This window comes from Mus caroli, unplaced genomic scaffold (genome assembly GCF_978045245.1).
Source record: "Mus caroli unplaced genomic scaffold, Mus_caroli_1 scaffold_2, whole genome shotgun sequence".
Lineage (NCBI taxonomy): Eukaryota > Metazoa > Chordata > Mammalia > Rodentia > Muridae > Mus > Mus caroli.
The window spans coordinates 104,450,171-104,472,492 of record NW_028227257.1 but is presented as its reverse complement, the minus strand read 5'-3'; the positions used below and the strand labels follow the sequence as shown (position 1 = coordinate 104,472,492).

At 39.6% G+C, this 22,322-nt stretch overlaps 1 protein-coding gene across 1 annotated transcript in view; it reads left to right on the top strand.

Moving 5' to 3' along the window:
• The window catches only part of Agps (alkylglycerone phosphate synthase), a 106,886-nt gene extending 86,407 nt beyond the window's left edge, over positions 1–20,479 (top strand). Inside the window, exons 19-20 of the mRNA XM_021156099.3 lie at positions 705–762; positions 15,081–20,479. Of these exons, the coding sequence (XP_021011758.1) occupies positions 705–762; positions 15,081–15,202 (180 nt within the window). The 3' untranslated portion in view covers positions 15,203–20,479. The remainder of the gene's footprint in view (positions 1–704; positions 763–15,080) is intronic.
• The last annotated feature ends 1,843 nt before the right edge of the window (positions 20,480–22,322 follow it).

Genomic DNA, 22,322 nt, shown 5'->3' with positions numbered 1-22,322 from the left:
AGAATAGAAAATGTAGCCAGCTGGTAATTGACACCTGCCTTTAATCTTTACCTGGAGGCAGAGGCAGGTAGATCTCTGTGAGTTGAAGGCCAGCCTTGTCTACAGAGAGTTCCGGAATATCTAGGGCTACATGGAAAAACCCTGTCTCAAAACACAAGAACAAGACAAACAAACAAAAAGAATAGAAAATGTAGTAAAATGTATGTGTGAAGGTCCATAATGAAATCCATCACTTTGAACACTAACCTAAAGTTTTTTCAGTTGAAAGTTAAAAGAGAACCATGACTTAAATAGGGAAGAAGGGAAACAGAAAGGCTCAGGCCAGCCCATTGCCCTTCACCGTGCATGCTGTCTGTATTCTGTTTATCTCTTGACCCACGTGCCCTCAGAAGGATGGTCAGGACCTGGCATGTTAGGAGGTTAAGCAAGGGGACAAAATAGTAGTGTGGGTTCTTTTTTTTTCCTTCCCTTCTCCTCTTTTATTCCTCTTAGATATGTATATAGAACTAAAAAATAATTTATCCCATGTGTTTGAACTAAGAGATGTTCTCCCTAAGAGTTTGTATGGTCACATAGTGGAAATAAATGGAAAGGTTCAAGCAGATTGCTTGGCACCTTTCTGGGTGTCTGGGGAGAAGTCAGTAAATGTTAGTCACTCTAAAGTAAAATCCAAGTAGTGGTAACATTTGTGTTGTTTGCTACAGGCAGCTGCTAGAGAGGAAATCCTTGCCAATGGAGGGAGCCTGTCACATCACCATGGAGGTATTTTTAAAGGGGCGTGGTATAGAATTTCTAATGCTCCTGCTTTTTAAAATATTTGGTTCAATTAAAAACCTGGGGAATATCATTACATGAGTAATTTGAGAGCACTTGAGATTTAGAAACATTTTCATGTCTTAGAATAACTGATTAAAGTAGGTAGGTTATGTTATAGCCAACAGAATGCCTGGGTTGATAGTCTATCTTGGTATGGAATGTGTCAGCTTTCCTAATTCTCAGGACCCTCGTGTTAATAGAGAGCAGATTACCTTACCTGGGAGGTGTTTGACCATTACAGCCAAAGCTTTAAAGAAAGGAAAGAAAAACAAAACCTTTTTAGTCTTTTTCCAGCCACTGTTGGAGTGTACATGAACATCAGTTGTACATATAGTGAAAGATATTTGTTCTTTCTACATCTCAGCACATTAATCAACAAATAATTGATCCCATATGATCAAAATAAGAGATGTTTTCCCTAAGACTACCATTATTAAAATTGTAATTTTGAGATTATCCCCAGATTCTTTGTAACAGAAACTTGTTATAGTATAGTTTTCCCTGTAATTTGCTTAGGAAAAATACAAATGTAGAGATTAAAAGTAAACTTAGGTTGGTGCAAATAATCACCTACACATTAAACCTTTGACCTGTCCTCAGTACCTCTTGTCCTTTTTGGTTCCCCTCTGTTTAAGTCATTTGCATTTGTTTGCTTTGAAGTAGGGGTCCCAGAAGGCAATGATTTTCTTCTGTATGTTGCTTTATACTAAAATCAAGGACTGTTCTAGTACTCAGCCTCCGCATGTGTATGGAGAGATAATGGAAGAGTTTGGGTGGAAAGGGGTATACTGTAGAGTGCCTGTCTACACAAACATTCTGAGGGGGGTGCTGGAGAAGATTGATGATATAGATGAATGAGATGCAAGATAATTCTGGCACTGCTACATCAGTCTCTTCCTTAACGCCATCTTCTTTTCTTAACCTTCACAAATAAGTAGGTTTTCTAATGAACATTTGGAGTGGATAAATTAATCCTTTGACTCCTTCCTGGGTATACTCTTTCCTTTAGAAGTTCTTTTATTTGTGTGTATGTGTGTGCACTCGCGCATGTGTGTGCATATGTGTGTCCATGGACGTGGAGGTCTGAGGCTGGGTGGGAGTCTTCCTTGATAGCTCTTCTCCACTCACAGAGGCAGGGTTTCTCAGAGGTGCTGGTGAATGTTAGGATGACAAATGAAGAACGGGCACCAGAAACGTCTTATGTGCAGTTAAAAGCTAGGTATGCTTCTGGACCTTATACCTTTTTAAAAAATCAGTAAATATGACAAAGGGAACAGAGAGTGAGGATGGCGCGTTGTAGAGAAGGGGGTGATAGAAGCTTAAATTGTTATTTAGGGAATTGATTAGTAAATGACTGTTTCCTTGATTGTGGAATAGGTCTTAGAATAGGTCACTCATATTTTATAGTGTGAGAAGTTTCGCAAAGATTGAAGGAGACCAAGTGATCTGAAGCAGTGCATAGGAGAGTCCTGGTCACCTTCTGTGGTCAAGAGCTCTGCTTCTTTTCCTCCCATCTGAGAGGATATTGAGGGTTCCCAGGAGCAGCTGTGTTCGAGGTTCTCAAGGAAAGACACATGCTGCAGTTGCTTCTCAGATGCGTAGAGCTGCTGTCTCAGAGGAGCCTACTTGTCCATGCACAGCTCTAAAGCACTTGCTGCAGAAAAATAGACTGTGGTGAAGAGAGACTCGAAGTTTGGATTTTACTTGTGAAAGTTATAAAAGACCATTGTATTACCCAGTACCACAAGTGAGTCAATAAGCAATAGTTGGAAAAAGTATAAACTTTAACCTATTATATATTGATTTTGTTTTATTAATCCTTGGTCTCAAGAATTATGGAAATACTACCTGTGGCTTTGTTTATGATAGACACTGATCCTTATAGTCTTATAGCCTTATAGCTGAGCTATCTATCTAGCCCTTAGTGGTTTTTTTTTTTTTTTTTTGATACAAGGTATATACTTAATGCTTTTTAATCTTGTATAATGTGTTTTCCATATATAAATATTACTGGCCACCTAGGCTAGAGAATTTGAAAGATTTTTCTTCTTCTCAAGGGTGTTAACACACTCAGTCCAAGAGAATAAGTATTACAACATATCAGAAACTCCTGATGCGATTGTGCCCTGCTCACTGCTTTACTTTAGTTTCCTCTTCACTTCGGACGGCACCGTCAAGGCAATCACAGCATATTAAATGTCTGACTTTCAGAAGGGAAGAGAAGATGAAGGAAATAGTAATGCCTATAAACTATAAATGTTTTCTGGGATCTTTGTAATTTAATATCTTTTAATTCTCTTCAACATGCAGCCGAGTAACTGTTATTTCAAATGGAATTCAAAATATAAGCTGTTATTGCTGGTGTAAGATTTTGAGTGTTATTCAGTGCTCTTGTCCTGATACCAAGAAGCCTAAACTATGTGAAATCATTTTAAACCTTTTTAAGATTGAAATTAACTGCCTTTGAAAAGAAATATGTATTAGTTTCCTTTAAGGTAACTCTTCCTTTTCTTTCATTTGCACATTATGTAAGATAATTACTTTTTAAACAAGTGTCACAGAAGGGAAACAAAAGTTTGTTTTTTTTTTTATTATAGATAATTTTTCTTAGTTCTTGCCCATAAATCCTTTTATTTTCTTGTTGGTTTTATACTTCCTGATTATAGGCATCTAACATTTTCAAATTCAGGCACTGAAATGGTACAGGACAGTTTATGTTATAGGGTCTTAGTTATTCCTTGTATTCTTGTAGATAATACCATGACCAAGGCAACATACTCTGGGGCTCACAGTTTCAGAGGGTTAGAGACCATGACCACTGCAGCAGGGGCATGGCAGCAGGTAGGCAGGCATAGCAGTAGCTAAGTGTTTACCTCCTGAAACACAACCAGGAGACAGATGTTAGGAATAGCACAGGCCTTTGAAGCCCCACCAGTGACACGCCTCCTCCAACATGACCGCACTTCTTAATTCTTCTTCCCAAACAGTTTCACCAACCAGAGACCAAGTACTCTCACCAAGTATATGTGAGCCTATGTAGGCCTTTCTTATTCAGACCATACATACACTAAAACCACTCATACAATTTGTATATATTTTCAAGTTCTAGGTTTAGACTTTATTTGTTAGACTTCATACATTGAGAAAATTCTATTTATTGGCTTGAAGTAGAATGTGGCAAAGTTTGATTCCATATTAAATTTAGAAGCTGCTGCATTAAGAGATTTTAAAAATTCCATCCCATTTCTAGTATGTATTTTCTGTGTGATCAGAAACAATGACTGAATGGAAACAAATTCCAAACGACATGATTTCTTGCAGTGCTTAGAAAAAGACCCTAGGCCTGCAGAGGTGCGCAGACCACTCACCTAATAATAACAAGAGAGGATATGGTCTTATAAATGCCCCAGCAAGGATCTCATCCTTTCCCGCCCCATCACCCACTTCCTTAGTGACAATCTCTGCCCTACAATGCAAAATCATCCTGAAGACTTAGGCTGATGAATCCAGAAACCAAAAGATGTCACCACTTCTGGTACCACCTTAGTTCAAATCTGTTTCCTGTGGGCACAAAGCAGTAAGTACCCTCTTAACTCATATGACCCTTCCTCCCTTCCCTTGCTGCCTGGGAATCTTCTCTTTTTCTTTTTGTATTTAAATTCTTTAACTCAAATTTTCTCTTCACATTCAGAAGAAAACCCAGACCCCTCATTAGGCTTTCAGTGATGACGTGGTCCATGTCTCTGATACTCTTTTTCTTTCCTGCTGTTTCTCAAATGGAACCTCTTTCCCCTCAAGGCCCATGCTATTCCCTCATTTTCTGCTGTTCTCCTCCTAGATGTTTGCATGGCTCCCTTTACCTGGTCATTTAGGTCTCCAGTAAAGATGTCACTTTCCTAGAAATGTTCCCTTGCTCATGTGTGTAGTTTGAATCCTGTTCAGTGGCAGAATTATGACTTCGGTCACATTCTGCTCTCCAGTTCCCAGAACACTGAGTGTCTGCTCTACATAGTTCCTAGGGAAGAGGATTATAGGAGAGCATTGTCAGGCCCATCTGCTTTAAAACAAAGTATATAAGGAATACTCAGTAATATGCAGAGAAATGCATGTTATTGTAATCTGCTGAATAAGTGACTCTGCTAACACACTTTCACAGAAATATTGTAAACAGAGCTTTTCTATAATTAATAAGATTCTATATTCAAGGAAGATCATAAGCTTAAGTCATTCTTGGGCTGCTGAGGTAGTTCAAGTCTTTCTTAGCAATTTATATTGAGATCCTGTCTCAAGATGAAGATTAAAATGAGTGGAGTATAGTTGGAAGGTGAGTACTTGCCTCACATGCAGAAGGTCCTAGGTTCATTTCTAAGCACCACATGTGTAGGGGCACACATATGGATGCACACACACTCACTCACACACACACACACACACTGTAAATAGGAGAGGATATAGTCTTTGAAATAAAACCTATATTTCTAGCTCCCAGTTTACTGATTGTAGAGATTGTAGGAAAGCAGGTTCTCTGGCTGCAGGTGACCAAGAGTGATGCTTCCCACCTCAGAGGCTGCTTAGTGGATGTAGCTGCAGTGCATGGAGAGCATCTACAGTGCCTTGCATGGAGGCACTGAAGCATTGCAGCATGTATCTTTAAACAGTAGGAGAATACCAGAGAGAACTCTGGTTTATTTCCTTAATCTTTTGCACCAACCACTGAAGAGTGGTTTGCAGTTTATTTAGAAAAGATGTGCACATTTAAGGAGGTCTGACACTATCATTTTTATTTATAGCTTAGAATTCTCTTTAAAAATCTGCATGAAAGAAAAATAAGTTTCACATTACTGGCAATGAAATTGGCTATAATAAAATGTCTATTTTCATACTAGCTTCTCTATTTGAAGTTAAACTTTCAAATGTCCATTGCTAATCATTATACTTTCATAAAGCAAAAGTGTTATTAATCTGAAGTTTAAATAACATGTTTAATTGTGCTGTTAGACTTACTATTAATACTTTTGAGAGATTGCTAATTTTATATATATGAAAGATTTTCCTCACTTGCTCCCCGAACTGACAAGTTCAGCTGTCCTCAGTAGCATGTTTCTTTACTGACTGCCAGGCACTGTCACAACACCCTCAGGACTGGGGTTGGTTGGCTGGTTTTGTTGTTTTGTTTTTGTCTCTTCTCTTTTCTTCTCTTCTCTTCTCTTCTCTTCTCTTCTCTTCTCTTCTCTTCTCTTCTCTTCTCTTCTCTTTTCCCTTCTTTTCTTTTCTTCTTTCTTTCTGTCTGTCTGTCTGTCTGTCTGTCTGTTTCAGAGTAGCAGAACTGTGAGTTAGGAGAATATTGATGCAGTTTCTCTTGGAGGGTTTGGCCTGTAATTGTGATTAATAACAGTCGCTTTCGCTATCTGGAAACAGACAGGCTGGTTTGTCTGCCTACAATCATGCTGTGATAAATGGAGCTATTTTAACTCTGAATTTGTGTATCAGAGAAAACAGATGTAGTCTGGAACTTGAGGCTGAAGGAAACAGAGTCTGCTTAACTCAATCCCCCATAGCTCTCGTCTTTGCAGCTGATTTGCTGATCAGTTTAAACAGCAAAGTTTGTGTCAGCCACATATTTATCTTGAACTTGGACTTACAATTTTAGGTCATTCATTTCTAAAATTATTCTTCAAGTCCTTTGTCAATAAGTAAAATGTGCTGATTGCATTTACAGTCTTGGTTAAAATGTTGGTATCCGAGCAAATCAAAGCTGTTGCTCGCTTTCTCCCTGGCAGTCAGTAGAAACTAGTAGTAGCATCAGAAACATCGGAAGTACAAGAAGCAGAGCAGAGCATCTGTTAGAAACCTGTAGTGTGAAACAGAAGGTAGGAAGGAAGGAAAGAAGGGAAGAAACAGACTTCTTGGCCACTGCATGGTTCTCTGTCTAGAAAATCTCTGAGAATGTTCAAAAACAGAGTCAGCAAGAATATATACAAAAGTTTAATTCCATACAAAAATTAACAACAAATATACAAATGAAAATCTAAATATAACAGCATTTACAGTTGCTAAAAAATGAAGTAAGTGGAATCTAAAAAAGTGCATAGGCTTCAATCCAAGAAAATATACATAGGCTTTGTAATCTAAAAGTTACAGAATAACAATGGCAGGAGCCAAGGAAGTCCTGTAAATAAATGGGAGGCCTATTCCTGTAAAATGTCAGTTCTGTACAAACTGATCTATCTTTGAAAACACATTTTCTGTTAGAATTTTAGCAGACTTTTTCGTATGGATCTGGGAAAGATGATTCTAAAATTTATGTGATAAGACAAAGGAATTAAATAACTAAAATAATTTTGAAAGAGAGACAAAAATATCTTTCTGATTTTGAGCCTTATTATGTATTATAGTTTGTATAAATCAAGACTCCACTGTTAGATCTATGGACTAGATATGAGAACTCATAACTTGGTCCACACACCTGGACTCAGATTGATAGGAACATTCCAATGGAAGTGGTGCTGGAGTAGCTATACATCTGTAAGCACACATGCATGTTAACTGCACATACAAAAGAACATTGAACTAAATCTGCATCCATAAAGGAATTAACCCAAAATGGGTTATTATCTTAAATGTAACACATGGAGCTCTAAAACTGTTAGAAAGTAGTATAGGAGAAAATCTTCAGCCCTACAGACTGGCAGAGAGTACTTGGACTGGATCAATAGCATAATCTACAAAAGGACAAATTGTTTAACTGGACTCAACTATAAAAAGATGAAGGTGGAACAGTCTGGATGTCTTTCAGCCTGTGAACGGCTAAACAAATCCTGCTATGCTGTGTTCTGGAATTGTACTCGGTAACAAAAGGGAACGAACGACGAACTCTAACTACTTGGGTGCGTCTCTGTGGGACTGTGCCAGTGTACCAGACTCAAGAGGCTTCTGCCCTTAGGATCCTGTAACAGTTTTGACAGGACAAAATAGTTGAGAAGAGATTAGTAGTTTCCAGGAGTGAGGGAGGGCTAGGGAGGTAGCTGGAGACAGGTAATACACGACTGCTTTGGAGATAAAGCTGCTCTGCATCTTGACTGTACCAGGGTCAAAGCCATGCCCTCTGATAGTGAGCAGCTGGGTAGTGTGCCAACAATGACTTTACATCACATCAGATTAGAGAGCAAAATGCTTGTTTGACCTTTTAAGTAAATATTTTCAGTTTCTTCTTAATGGATGGCTTTTTCTCTCAGAACTTTTTTATTACATATACTATTTTTTTTTACTAAAGCAATGTAAATAGATCCAACAGTAGATAAAAACAAATTTAATTTGTAATATATCAGAACATTACAGCTTTTTATTCCTACCATAGGTGTAGCAAACTGGGCTCACAGGGGAAATCTCTATCAAGTACACTGCTTGCCGCCCTCCCTCCTAGGCAGCTGCAGAGACTCAGCCTCAGGCACAGGGCTGTGAGACACATGTGTTGTTAGGTGCTAAACTTGTGTATCCTCCAGCCCCACAGGCATTATTAGAAAAGAATGGCATCCGTTTTCTTGGGCTGTTAAAGAGAACGTTTCCTTCCTGGCAGTTTTTCATATAGACCCTTCCTTATAAAGTAAGGTGTTAGTGTGACGATGTCCATATTACGTTATCATATTGTTATAGGTACATAACTGTTTATAGTCGGTTTCATATGGTTACCAAAGTTAATGCTAATAGATATTTTCACATATAGTATCTGTTAAAAGTCTAATATCTGTTAGGTAAATTTTATTTCTGTTGTTATTTTGTAGCCGCACTGTACAATTTAGAAGCCATGATGCTGCATATAGCTATTTAAATTTCTGTAATTAAAAATAAAAAATTGCTCTTATACTAAGTACATTAAATGCTCTGTATCCACATATAACTAGTGGCCACTGTGATGAGCAGTTTAGATTTATAATATTTTCTTGCAGGGCTGTGCCAAATGCAGCTGCTGACCCAGTAAGTTATAGCATTGAAAGTATACATTTATGGCAGTTGTTTGGGCTCCTAGGTAGTGAACCCTTGGAAGCATAGAGAGCCATGGATTTCTTAGTCTCTGAACCCTTGGAAGCATAGAGAGCCATGGATTTCTCAGTCTTGACATTAGCTACATTTTTTGGCCAGATAAGTTTTTGTTGATGGAGTGCTGCTCAGTGTTTTGGAATGTTTAGCAGTGTCCGTGGCTTCTACCCAGTAGATACCTATCTTAGTTAAGGTTGCTATGATGAGGTACCATGACCAAAAAGCAAGTTGGAGAGCAAAGTGTTTATTTTATATTTGGCTTGCTCTTCCATGTGATAGTCCATCACTGAAAAGAAGTCAGGAAATGAACTCAAATAGGGCTGAGACCTGGATACAGGAGCTGATACAAGGCCATGGAGGGGTGCTGTTACTCGCTTGCTTCCCATGGCTTGCTTAGCCTGCTTTCTTAGAGAACCCAGGACCACAACCTACGGTTGATATCACCCTGGGCCCTCCTCCATCAGTCATTAATTAATAAAATGCTCTACATATAGATCTTATCCAGGCATTTTCTTAATTGTGGTTCCTTGCTTTTATCAAGTTGACATAAAACTATCCAGCACAATGCCAATAACAATTGCCCCATTAGGACAGCCAGAAATTTCCATAAACATTGCTAAGTGCTAGTCACTGCAGTTGAGAATTACTAATAAGGTTCAGAGAGTTCTTGAGATTTTGAAGCAATGAAAACTTGCAGTTCTGTGCCATGCCTTCTGTACTGACTACTGAATAGCTCTAGGTATCCTCAAGAAATAATGCCAAAATACAGGACACACAGGGTGAATACAATTGAGAAACTAAGAAAACTACATTGCTTTATTAGATTTTTGAATCCCTATGCTATATTTTAAATGTCTTAACAATAACTGTGGTTCCATTCATTTTTACTTCATCTAAATGTAGTGATTATCTTTCTGTGTGGTAGATACTGTATTATCTAACAAGATTACAAAGAACAATAAGACATTGTTCTTAGTCTTCAAGAAAGAACATTCTCTATTCTTTTCTTTATCAGTCTTATTCCATTTAACCTGTTCATTTGCTTTGGTCTCTGTTGTGTGTATAAACACTCAGTTCTACTCTAGTTTAAAATTTAAGTGTAACAAACTAATTGATGGTGGTACTGAAGACAGATTGAATCCAATTCTTTTTTTTTTTTTTTTTGGTTTTTCGAGACAGGGTTTCTCTGTATAGCCCTGGCTGTCCTGGAACTCACTTTGTAGACCAGGCTGGCCTCGAACTCAGAAATCCGCCTGCCTCTGCCTCCCGAGTGCTGGGATTAAAGGCGTGCGCCACCACGCCCGGCTTTGAATCCAATTCTTACTTTCATTACTGAAACTTCTTTTCAGTTTGTAGTCTCAAAAGAACTATTCAAATATTCAGAGCTATTAGGTATACTGTATAGTCAAATCCTTAGCATAATAAAACAACAACAAAAACTGACATTGCCAGCAAGTATTGTGATGGTAGACATTATATTGTTATAACTCCAGTACTCAGGCATCTGAGGCAGGATGATGACAGGACCGAGACCTGGTCTCAGAAGACCAAGAAAACCCACTAAACAACACAGAAAGAAAACAGGCATTTTAAATGTCAGCAATGAGAGAAAACCCATATAACACTGTAGTGTTCATGGGCTTGAACATTCAGTTTCTTTTACGAGGTCATGAAGAATCATAGTCCCATCTTAGATTCTCTTACAGGCTAGATGCTATCACTTCTCGGGTAGCGATCAGTTGCCTGGCATTTATGAAGTATGCAGTTTTGCCAGAAGCAACCAATTACAGTGTGCTTTACTGCACAAGTAGATATAAGTCAGAGCACTTTCTAAGTTGAATCTCCTTTTAAGAGACATTATCAGTCTACTGAATAACTCGGTCTAGTTGTCCATTGTTTTTTTTTTTGTTGTTGTTGTTGTTCTCATTAGTACCTAACAGATTCTAGAATGCCCAAACTTCATCTGACGAGATATTGGGTATCCATCCTAACATTAGTTACTAAGTAATGGAAGAATAAGAAGCTATGGGGACTAGAGAGAGATAGCTCAGTGGTTGAGAATGATTTCTGCATAGTCTGAGAATCAGAGTTCAGATACCAGCACTCATATAACACACTGGGTATCTGATCCACTTCTGTAAGCCCAGCTCTGAGTAGGGCAGAGACAGGGGGATCTCTAGGACTTGCTGGCTGCTACTGTAGCTGAGAAAATATGATCACTAGACTCAGTGAGAGGGCCTTGGAGGAATAGAGGAAGACACCCAGCATCCTCTTTTGGTCTCCACATACACACATATACCATACACTGGAGGGAGGGAGGGAGGGAAAGTTTAAAAAGTCATTCCTTAGTGTCCTCCTATAAAACCAAGTCTCCATGATTTTCTTTCTAAGATATGATTTACACATTTAAGGGCGAATTGGTACTTGGGTGTGTTGAGTGTAGTGTTTTGCTTGTTGTTGCTCATTTTGTGATGATGGGGATTAAGACCAGGCCTGTGCATGCTGGACATGTCCTGTATACCCTGAGTTCTCAAGGTGTGGCTGTTGAAAGAGTAGCTGTTACTTTTGGCTTTTGCTAATTCTGCTTTTGTTCTTCAGTTTTAGCCAGTTCTTTTCTACTCTTTCTGGTCCACTTCATTCTGTGTCCTCCTCCCTTCTACCAAGTACCTAGACCCTTGTAGCATGCTAGGCAAGCACTTTCCCACTGCACTGTATGCTGGTCCTCTCATTTTGTTCTTTTGAAAAAAAATCTATAAACGTCTTTCTGCCCTTAGAATCAAACTGAGTAGCAAGTTAAACATATCTAGATAAAGATACCTCTGTGTTCAACTGGCTCAGATTTATTCCTTTTAAGATAGAATTATTTAGTAGTTTCTGCTAAGTCTGAAGCCACAAAGAGGAGTTCCAGATAATGTTTGTGGGTCAGGCTAGCCATCATGTCCACGTTTTTTTAAACATATAATACCATTCCACCGTTAACCTGTGTGTGTGTGCACGTGCACATGCTATATATATATATATATATGTACACATATGCCAGTGTGTGCACGTGGAGTCCAGAGGTTCACATTGAGTATCATTTTTATTCACTCTGTACCTTAGTTTTTGAGATGGGGACTCTTACTGAACCTAGAATTTGCCTTCTGTGCTAGACTATCAAGCCAGCGAGCCCTAGGGCCTACCTGTCTTTGCCCATGCCCAGAACTGTGGTTACGGACAAGTGAACAAAACACAGTATTCCTTGAATCTGTCCAAAGAGCTGTGTAAAGTAAGTGATTTCAAAGAAACATCCCTGAATCTCCTATTTTCCCCACTCTATAAGACAGACACAGTTGGAAGTCAGACTTTAGTTTAAGCAAGAAAAGATGTCCCTGGCCACTAGATTCTCAAGTAGCCATCAACAGCACATGTAGATAATCATGTGGAACGGCTAATCTTTCATGCCACACGCCTCTGTGTAGTGCAGTGCCCACTGCATAGCAGGCTTGTAGAAGTTGTCATATCTGCTGTTTGTAGCATTCAGTCCTTCTTCCCGTGTGATAGGGTGTGCTCTATAAAGGAACTGTTTCTTTTCAGAAAATAAGCTGTGCAAATGTTTAAGGTGCTACTACATGAGTTTAGCATATATGTCACATGTGTATGGATGAGTATGGCCATTGATGGATGAATATCAAGCAAGCTAAGAATTTTCTGGAGTACATGTGGTCCAGCTTCGTAATGAAAGTCTGTGCTTGGAAGCCACTTCCTTCTGGGCTTAGACCTGTGCTGCTTTAATGTATGGATGTATCAGGCTGCCGTACAGTTTTCCAGAATCTCAGGACTGTTCCTAGTTACTCTCTAATTAGCAAGTCTCATGGGATGCTTTGGTTAACTATGCGTCCTCCTAGCACACTCACTCTACAGTGCAGTTGGCTTAATTTGCTAAGCAAAACCAAAGCTTTCTAGTTCCTTTACTTGGGGAAGTCAAGATTTCCAGCGTCCCGATTTTGCTATTTCTGTTAGCAGTATCAGAACAGTTCACAGACCAGTACCCCCGATGGGTTAAATTCTTTCATCAGACATGTTTCTGAGGGGCTACAGCTATGCTTCTCCCCTGCTGCTTACTAGTTCACTAATCAAATGTATGTTAGATTGATTATTGTAAAATATAAACCATAGAAAATTTGACAAGATAGATGTGTAAATTATCCTTCTGACAGAACTAATGATGCACTCCAAGCACCTTCTGTTTTCCAGTGCTTGGTGAGTGACTTCATTAAGTATGCAATGGCTGTTGGGTGGCTTCTCAGACAATGGTTCAGTTCCTTGTGGAATTGCATTATTACTGGAGGTGTAAAACCAGGCAGACAAGCTAGCTGTTGGGTGTCCTGCTGAGCTTCTAATGTGCTCCATCTTGTTGGAGCAGTTGTTTGCCGTCTTTTCAGGACAATTACATCCATAACCACAGGACACATTCAGTGAAGCTATATTACAGATAACCGTGCAGACTGGTGCTGACTTTCTTCATCCGTCTCCCTTGAGCTGCTGCAGCATGGCTAGCACCTTCCCTAAGTCAGATCGATCTATCTATCTATCTATCTATCTATCTATCTATCTATCTATCTATCTATCTATCTATCTATCTCAAAGCAAATCCAGAAACACAGACTCTCAACTTGTGTAGGATGTTCTAATTGAATAGATCAGTCCATTTGCAGATGAAACAGCTCAGGTTGTAGCCTAGTGCTAAGGTGAAAATGATCCTATTAGAGATCTGCAGGTGGAGGCTATGTAAGGAGTTCTTGTGTGTGGGGGGGGAGAGGGGAAGAGGGAGGGGGAGAGGGAGAGGGAGAGGAGGGAGGGAGAGGGAGAGAATCTCTAAACAGAAACTTCCATTTTGAACTTCCGATCCCCTCCCCTACCCCCACTAAACTTAGCTTCCTCTATTATAGCAGCACAGCGCTTTGATGTTTTGATGCCAACCACAGATAGCTTGCTCTCTGAAGTATCATGCCATTTGGTTATTTAGATGATGATATAGTGGTTTCCCAGAAAACTGGACCTGAAATCTTCTTTGAGCTGAGCTGACATGGTATTTAAGGTTCCAAAAGGCAGGTGCTGTGATGTATTGCTGCAGCCTGACAAATGGGAGTACACTTCAGAGTGACAGGCCCAAGACTTTAATGAAAGGCTTCGCATTTCTTCATTGGCCAATTAAGACTTTGTTGATGACTTTGGATCATTAATGAACATTTGTGCAAAGTGGCCATTTGAATTTGGTTATTTTATAATAACACATATGTTCAAGAAGTGCTCACTGAAAATAGCCCTAAAGTAAACTAAAACACCCATTTTGTCATGTTAAAGTCAATAAACTATTTTTGCTTTCAGTGCCAAAGCAAGTTGACAGAATTTTTTTTATCTGCCCCTCACAAAAGTTTTGGGTAGAAAAGGTTTTATTTTTTCTCTACTGCCTTTAAAAATGATTAACGCTGCTAATTATTGTGATACTTCATTGCCTCAAATGTGTAAGCCCTAAAACAAGAAAAAAAGTAATACTGACAGTTCACAAAAGGAGATTAAATTTAATACAGACTAGGCACCTGCTTTTGTGTGTACCAAAACCAAAAAACAAAACGTTTGGATCTGACAGAACAACGGCAAGAGTGAGTCTGTTACCCGGGGTCCGCAGATTAATTTTAAAGCACTTGGAAAAGAATTTCATTTGAAAAGATTCATATCTAGGTCTTTTCCCCCAGAATCTTTTGAGTCAAATTTTCTCGGTTCTTTTAATTGTATTTCTTAAAGTATTTTAAAGATCTGTCATTTTTGTTAAGTCTATCCAAACAGATTCATTTTTTCTATGATACTTTTCTTCAGTAAGCTTCATGTTCTACAGAATTTGGGCTTGTTGGGTAGTTATGACAAGGGTTAGGCTCTTTTGATAAGCACTATTCTTTTCATCTTGTTATTTGTATAGGCTGTAATCTCAGTCCACACTTCCTTCAGTCTCCATTTCATAGTTTCCAGAGAAAGGAGACATTGTGGGGCAGAGACTTCCCCTGGGAATGCATCGGGCTTAATGAGCGTGATAGTCTGGTGGGCTCAATAAATCAAATAAAGCAAAGCATTGCTCATTTTGGAATAAAAGCATTTATCACACAGTGTTTGCTCACTCATGGTCACAAGATTGATTGGTTTCCAGCAGTCAAGGTGTGTATTGAAGCCTTTTTCATTCTCTTTTCCAGTGGGCAAGCTACGAAAGCAGTGGCTAAAGGAGAGCATCTCTGATGTCGGCTTTGGAATGCTAAAGTCGGTCAAGGAATATGTGGACCCAAGTAACATCTTTGGAAACAGAAATCTTTTATAACTCCATTAATATCATTATGAAAAATGTTACGTTTTAAAAGTCATCAGTTATGGTTATACCAGTAATCGACTCTATCATGGGACTGTATTTCAGCTACATTTGTTTGTTGGTTTAAAATGAGTTGGTTTTTGTTCTGTGCTTTGTTTCCACATCTATAGATTGACAGATGGCGCTCCTGGGCTTCATTGTTAGGTGTACCAGTTTATAGCCAACTAACTGGTTGTCCTTTCAGATTTTAGTCAGGCAGCACAAGGCTGCCCATTATCTGAGGAATATGCTGCCAGCTGTTTTACATGCTCCTCCTCTCGGTGAGCTGAGGCAGAGGGTGTCATCCGTTGCTCAGCTAGCCTCTCTTCTGTTCTGTCCTTTCTTACACATTTCTCTAAAGCAGATAATCTAGCAAAGATTCTGCTGGTGAGAGATATTTGTGTATGTTGTTAAAAGCATACTTTCCTGTGAGTAGGTCATTGGGGAGGACACGCAAGACAGAGCTGGTAGTCTGTTACTAGCATGCCTTCATCTGTATAAGGTGCTCAGCCTAAGCTTTGCTTGAAGTGCATACATGTTACAAACTTAAATTGCCAACATATAAATTACTCTGTCAGCAGACACACTCTTGTCCTCCGTGTCTATTCCTAGGAGGGTGTGAGCTGTATTTGTATCACTGAGGTGTCAACTATAGCTGTGTCCTGGATCGTTCATAGCGTGCTTTGTAAAAACAGCTGACTTAATTCACGTGAAGGGCAGGTTGTACCATGAAGTGAAGGCCATTGTCCATCCTCCGGCCTCAGGTTTCTTCTGCCCCATGCCTGGCAAGCTGCACACGCAGCGCAGCATGAGCAAAGGAAAGTCTTCTGAGCCTGCTGTCTCCACTGTAGAGAATTATTTGGCTAAAAAAATAGTCATTAGTTGACTCAAAGTCTCAATAATTTCAATGACAACAATCTTTTTTTCTAATTAGCCACAAATAGCCTGATAAATTTTCATGGAAAAATATTTTCAGTTTAATTCTTAATAATGGTTTAATGCTTTTTTGAATTACTGGTTTAACCTAAATTAAAAAAAAATGTATTACTGCATATGCCATAATCACAAGTTTGAAATATCCTATTTCTTAAATAAAAAGGAGAACGTTAATCACATTTAGCAGACATTTTTACATTCAAAACTGGATATTGAAATAAGTGGAACACTTGCTTTAAATCACTGTCGGTTGAGGTTCCTGATTCATGTTTTGAAATGGGTTCTTTTCTTAATGCAATACCTAACTTTTGATAATTTTTTAAAATTAATATTTAATCAGATGATGTAAGTCAAAATGCAGACGATCCTTTAAAAGGACACACTGTCTGTCTATGTAGCAACAGCTCCAGATATGTTGGGGCAGTTTGATACCTTTTATATCTTAAGTAGCCTTAAACAGAACAGCGAAAATTTAAAATTGACAAAATATTTTTAAGACTTCAAAATAGTAAATAATTTTTAACTATTATAATTGGCCTCAAACTAACAAATTTAAATCTGTAGGAAAATCAATATTAAGTATTAGGTTAACAACAAAAACTCAATATTTATTTTTTGGAAGCTGCCTTTTTATTGATGATTTATTTTTAATTATAAAATTTACATCAGATCTTTGATTAAAGACTTTGATGGTTTGAAATAGCTGGACACTCAAGGAGATTGCTTCTAGAATTATAAGATTCTTTATAAAATGCATCTTCATGAAGGTGATTCTCTAATTGGTAATTGAAATGTAGCATTTAGTAAGATTCCAACATCTCACTGCAAGTGTCTACATGTTTCCAAGTAGTCATTTTAATAATTTCATTAGGAGGTCCAATTCCTTGCATGTGATTGTTAAAACGTTTTTCTCAAGGAGTTCAGCTTTTCACAGCCTCAGCGATCTGTACTGTAATTGTAACTAACACCTGGCTTGCTGGGTTGGTTCCTATACCACATGAGCTTTATGGCAGTTGGCAGTTTATGTCTTTGCTTCCCTTTCTGTGTATGGAGGCCTCACCAATCTTGATTCTATAATGGTTACTATATTTTAAATAATTTCTGCAGGGATCATTTTGGAACACACGAATGTTCATTTGTAGTGTTTCACTCTTACTGCAAATCAGGAAGCCTTCCCACTCACTTCTGGGAGGTGCTGCGTTGTAGACTGTGTCTGCGAAGGAACATGAGTTCACTGATATGCACAAAGCACTTAAACCTTGTCTCTTCTCTCAGAAGTGTCTGCGCATGGCTTCATGAAACTAAGCCCAGGAAAATACTGTTCTCTGAAGCATCTTAACTCAAAGAGTAGTGTCTTGAAAAGATGTAGCCTGTTGGGTATCAGAGGCCTAGAACACTGACCTGTCCTTCCCAAGTTAGTCATATGTGTAATAGTTTGCTTAAATCTGATGGCGTCACATGCAGGTTGGGCTTTCAGTGGGAATGGGAACTTGCTGCTAGTGAGAAATGGAGTCAGATACTAAAGACTCACCAGACAGGCTGTATTGACCTTGGAGAAACTGCTGCATCCATGTGTGGTGGTGCATAAGTGAATTGAGTCTTAATGCTATGGTCCTTGAGCATCTCCGTTAGCTGAATTGTGGAGACCACATGTTTCTTGTGTCCAACATTTTATTACAGAATAAAGGATTAAACTATGGTCTTTTTAGAAATGGTAGGTTGTTACTCAAAATGCTTACGTATAATAGGATTATTGACCTGAGGTTATTTATGAATCTGGAAGCCTTCTGGTGTGCATATTTGTGTTGTTGGTGTATTTTGGGAAACAAAAGCTCAATAAAAAATAAGCTTCCATTGGTGTGTATATTATATCAGATATAAACAAATTTAGGAACCCTCCTTTCCCCCTCCAGAACACTGTAACAGTCCTAGTTGACGTGTTTGAAAAAGCCTTTCTGCATGTTAATCCCAGAGATATTTCTTTGTCATGCTCTTTCATACCAACAGCTTCTAAGTGTAACTGATCAGAGAAACTCTGACATGCTAACCTGAAGTGTGTTGCTCCAAATGGGGCCAGCTTTGGTAGCACTGTGGGAACAAAATGATGCAGGGGGATTGCCTCACACCATGCAGTCACAACACTTGAGGCGGCCTCAGATGCTGTCTGTGGAAGGTGTATCTCCAGTTTGAGGAGCTTGAGACACGGGGTCAACAGTTTTAGTAATTTTGAGGGTTCCCCCCCCCATCACTTAATCTTTAGTGATTTTTGATTTTGACAGAGGCTCAGCTTTTAACAGGAGAAAAGGAGGGAGCGCAGCAGGTGCAGGTTAGGACTGAAGAGCTCCGAGTTCTCTGCCTTGGCTTGGCTCAGGGCTCTATGCTCCATTATGAGCCATCTGCCTACAGATTCATTTAATTCTTACCAGTTTCTCTTTACTAAAAAAAGAAAATCCTGAAAGTATAAAAGGTTTCCTTAAGCTGTTGAAGTGTGTGTCTGACATGAAGGATGTAACCCACCTCTCTGTCCCTTAAGCCAAATAGTGTTCATCTTCAGTGTGAAGCTTAACTGTGCAAACTGCTTGTGTAATGTCAAGAGATTATACAAACACCATCAATAAAATGAACATGAGCCGATGATTTTTTTTAAATCAAAGGAAGTGTGGAGCTGTTTTTTCTTCTGTATGCATATGTTTTCAACTTTACTTTTTAAATCTGTATTTCCAGATTTGAAAGTAGAAAGTAATTTTTATAAGTCTGCTAATGTAGCATTGTCTAGACAACCCAACTATGACTAAATCCCTTTGGCTAAATCATAAGCTAAGTTGCATCAGTCTCTGGTTATTTTTAAACCAAGACTAAACTCCTAGGTGGTGTTGAGTCTGTGATTCTCAAGCATTCTCTTTCAAACCTGGAGCATCCCAGTGGACATTCTCATCTTCTGAGTGCGGTCAGCTCCTTAGTGGAGGGGTAAAGATCACAGATGGTACCATACCTGAGCCAAAGAACCCTCACAGAATTACGCCTGGTTCTGTGAGTATGCAAAGACTGCCTCCCCTAAGGAATATTGTTTTATTTTTAAAGATAAAATAAAATAATACATTATTTGATGAAATGCTTTTTTAGATACTAGAGGTTTGCTTCCTGAGAGCAAGGAAACAGGAGAAAGAAATCTTGAGCATAGATTGCGCGTGCGCGGTTACACATGCCATTTGGAAAACAGCCGGTGTGTGCTGTTTCTCAGCAGCACAGCGTGTGCCCTGTGAAACACCTCCATCCCCTTGACTGTACACAGAGGTTCTGGATTGCCTATAGCAGGGTAGTTTCAGTAAATAGGTATATGTTGAGTGACAACTTAAACACTATGCCCTAAAAGCTCACAGTGCCCTGTTGGGATTTGTCTGTTTTTCCATGAAACAGTTTAAAAGGAGAGAAGGCACCTCTGTAAAGACAGCGATGGTTAGCAATTCAAGGCTCTTCCTTTTTGGGACACGGTAGAATTTGGTGACTGTATGCACAAGCTCTGTTCAGAGTTGGTTTAGGTTATCTGTCTCCAGTCAGTTACATGCTAAAGCTAGACTCAAACAGCTAATGAGTCTGTGGGATAAGTGTCTACTTCTCATTCCTACTGTTCCACCCCAGGGGCCCTGAGACACCCACTGTATGCTTTTGGCTTTGCTCACACAGCTCCCAAAGGGTAAAGCCTGGTGGCAGGCAGGGTCTCTAGCCCTCATATCATGTGTGCCCGTCTTTTTTGTGTGTGATGGTGCCTTCAGAATAATGAGCATTTGCTCCTGAATAGCAACAAATCCAGTGAGGAGTAGGTGTGTTCTCTACAGCTTTGCTCTTTTGTTTGTTTTTGTGGGTTTGCTTTTTTTTCCTTTAACTAGGCCTGTGAAATACTTTGCTCTGATACATCTTAACTTGAATAATACCTTATCCTGAGTCTTCCTCCATGGCAGTACATGTTCTGCCAGTATTGTAATTTTTGGGGAATTACATGTGGATAAAATGTATATGTAAGCCATTATACTGCTGTAACTAATGCGTAGGCAACAGTTCTCCCCTTAACACTTACAGTCTAAAAGTGGATGTGTAGTGGGAGGTGACATCCCTGAGGTTCTAGCACAGCCTGTCACGCTAACTGAGCCGTGCCATTTGTTTCACAAGGGCTCAATGCATAGTCTGGATACCATGCTTTTAGTGTTTGTTTAGAAGTTCTTTTCACTGGTTTTCTTAGTCTTGTTCTAAAACAAAAATGCCCATGTGTAATTTTTAAAGATGTGCTGGGAACAAATAAATCATTTCTAAAACCAATCATTGTTTACAGAACCTTTTATTTCCTTGTGATTTCATTTAAACCTTGCCAAGAGCATCCACTCTCAGAAATGGTTCAGTGGTTACCAGCACTCGTTGCTCTTCTAGTGGACCTACATGGGACTCACAACTGTCTCCAACTCCAGTTCCAGGGGGTCTGATGCCTTCTTCTGGCCCCCCATGGGCACGACATACTTGTGGTACACAGGCATCCATGCAGATAGCATACCCATATGTTACACAAAGTAAATAAATGGAGAAAGATACAGTGTAAAGCAACTGAAGACTCAACATCAGCCTTAGGGTTTTATGCATACACAAAAGTACTTAGACACATGAACTTGTGTGTGTTTGTGTTCTTGCACACATACATACACATACTAAAAAAATCCTTAGAGCGATATGGACAAAGCTCTTAAAAGGCCACCTATTAATTAGCTGACATGGCAGCACCCATTAACAATGCACTTACTCTAGTGACCAGAGTAGCACACACATTGGTGCTACTCAGGGGGACTTGTAATTAGGTCTCAGTGCCTGAGACTGAAAGTACCAAATGGCTACAAGCTGTCAGGACAGGAGCTAGAGTCATCTGGAAAGAGGAAACCTTAATTGTGAAAATGCTCCCACCTGATTGGCCTGTGGACAAAACTGTGGTGTATTGTTTAAGTTGATTGATGTGGGAGGGTTTAGTTTACTATGGGTATTTCCGCCCTAGGCTGGAGGTCCTGGATACTTACCATAAAAAAAGCAGGATGAATGAGCCATGGGAATGCAAGGCAGTAAGCAGCATTCTTCCATAGTCTGCATCAGCTCCTGCTTCCAGGTTTCTGCCCAGACTGCCCTCAGCATTGGACTGTAACTGTAAGCTGAACTAAACTCTTGTCTCCTGCTTTCGGGTGTGCTGTTTACCACAACAGTGGTAACCAGAAGAAAACATCCAACTCACAACCATCATATACAAGGCATCCTAATATGAGGCAACCTGTCAGGACAATTCTGTGAGGGTTCCATCTGAGATGTTCCTTTAAACCAGGTCTGACACCCCTAGAGAGCAAGTGTCCTCTTCTGTGCAGCAGCTGCCTCGTTGCAGACGAGCCACTTCTGTTTTCCTGGTGGTACACTTGGTTTCTAGTGGTTTGCCTCTGGTGAATGGGTATGAGTTTACTCCTGTACATCCAACCTTCACACAGATAGTGTTGTTGTACCATCCGTGCTATACCAGAGACCACATTCAAAGAGCAGTGTCTTGAATCCAAATCCTTTGATACGTGTGTAGCACCGGGAGCCAATCTAACACTGACTGTCATTAAACTCACCGAGATCCGCCTGCCTCTGCTTCCTGAGTGCTGGAATTAAAGGTGCCGGCCATTCTACCCTGGTCCCTGGCCCCCCATTTTTTTTAACTCTTTTCCTTCTTGGTCACTCTTCTGAAGTTACCTTGGATTTCAAGATGGATAAACACCCTTTTGACAAGGTTCTGAAACTATCGCTGATCAACAGCAAGTTTTGCAGGTCACCCCATCTCAGATGAGACCCGCCACCATGCTTGGAGGAGTGATCTTAGAGAGTCCAGTTGCTTGCCTTGGCTGATAACCATGGCATCTTTCCCAAACCCTTCGTAGAATCAGAACCTAGAAAACGACCCAGGAGACTTCAGGCCTGAAACAGCACCTGCCGTTTGTTAAACTCCAAGCCTCTCCAGCCATTAAAGTCTCATCTTGTTATCCCATTGAGGATGAACTTGGGGTCACAAGTTCCTTCCTCTTCCTAGCTTGGCCACACCAGTTAAAGATTTGTTTTCAGCCTCCCACCACTTTTGTTTGATTGGTGTTTTGTGGGT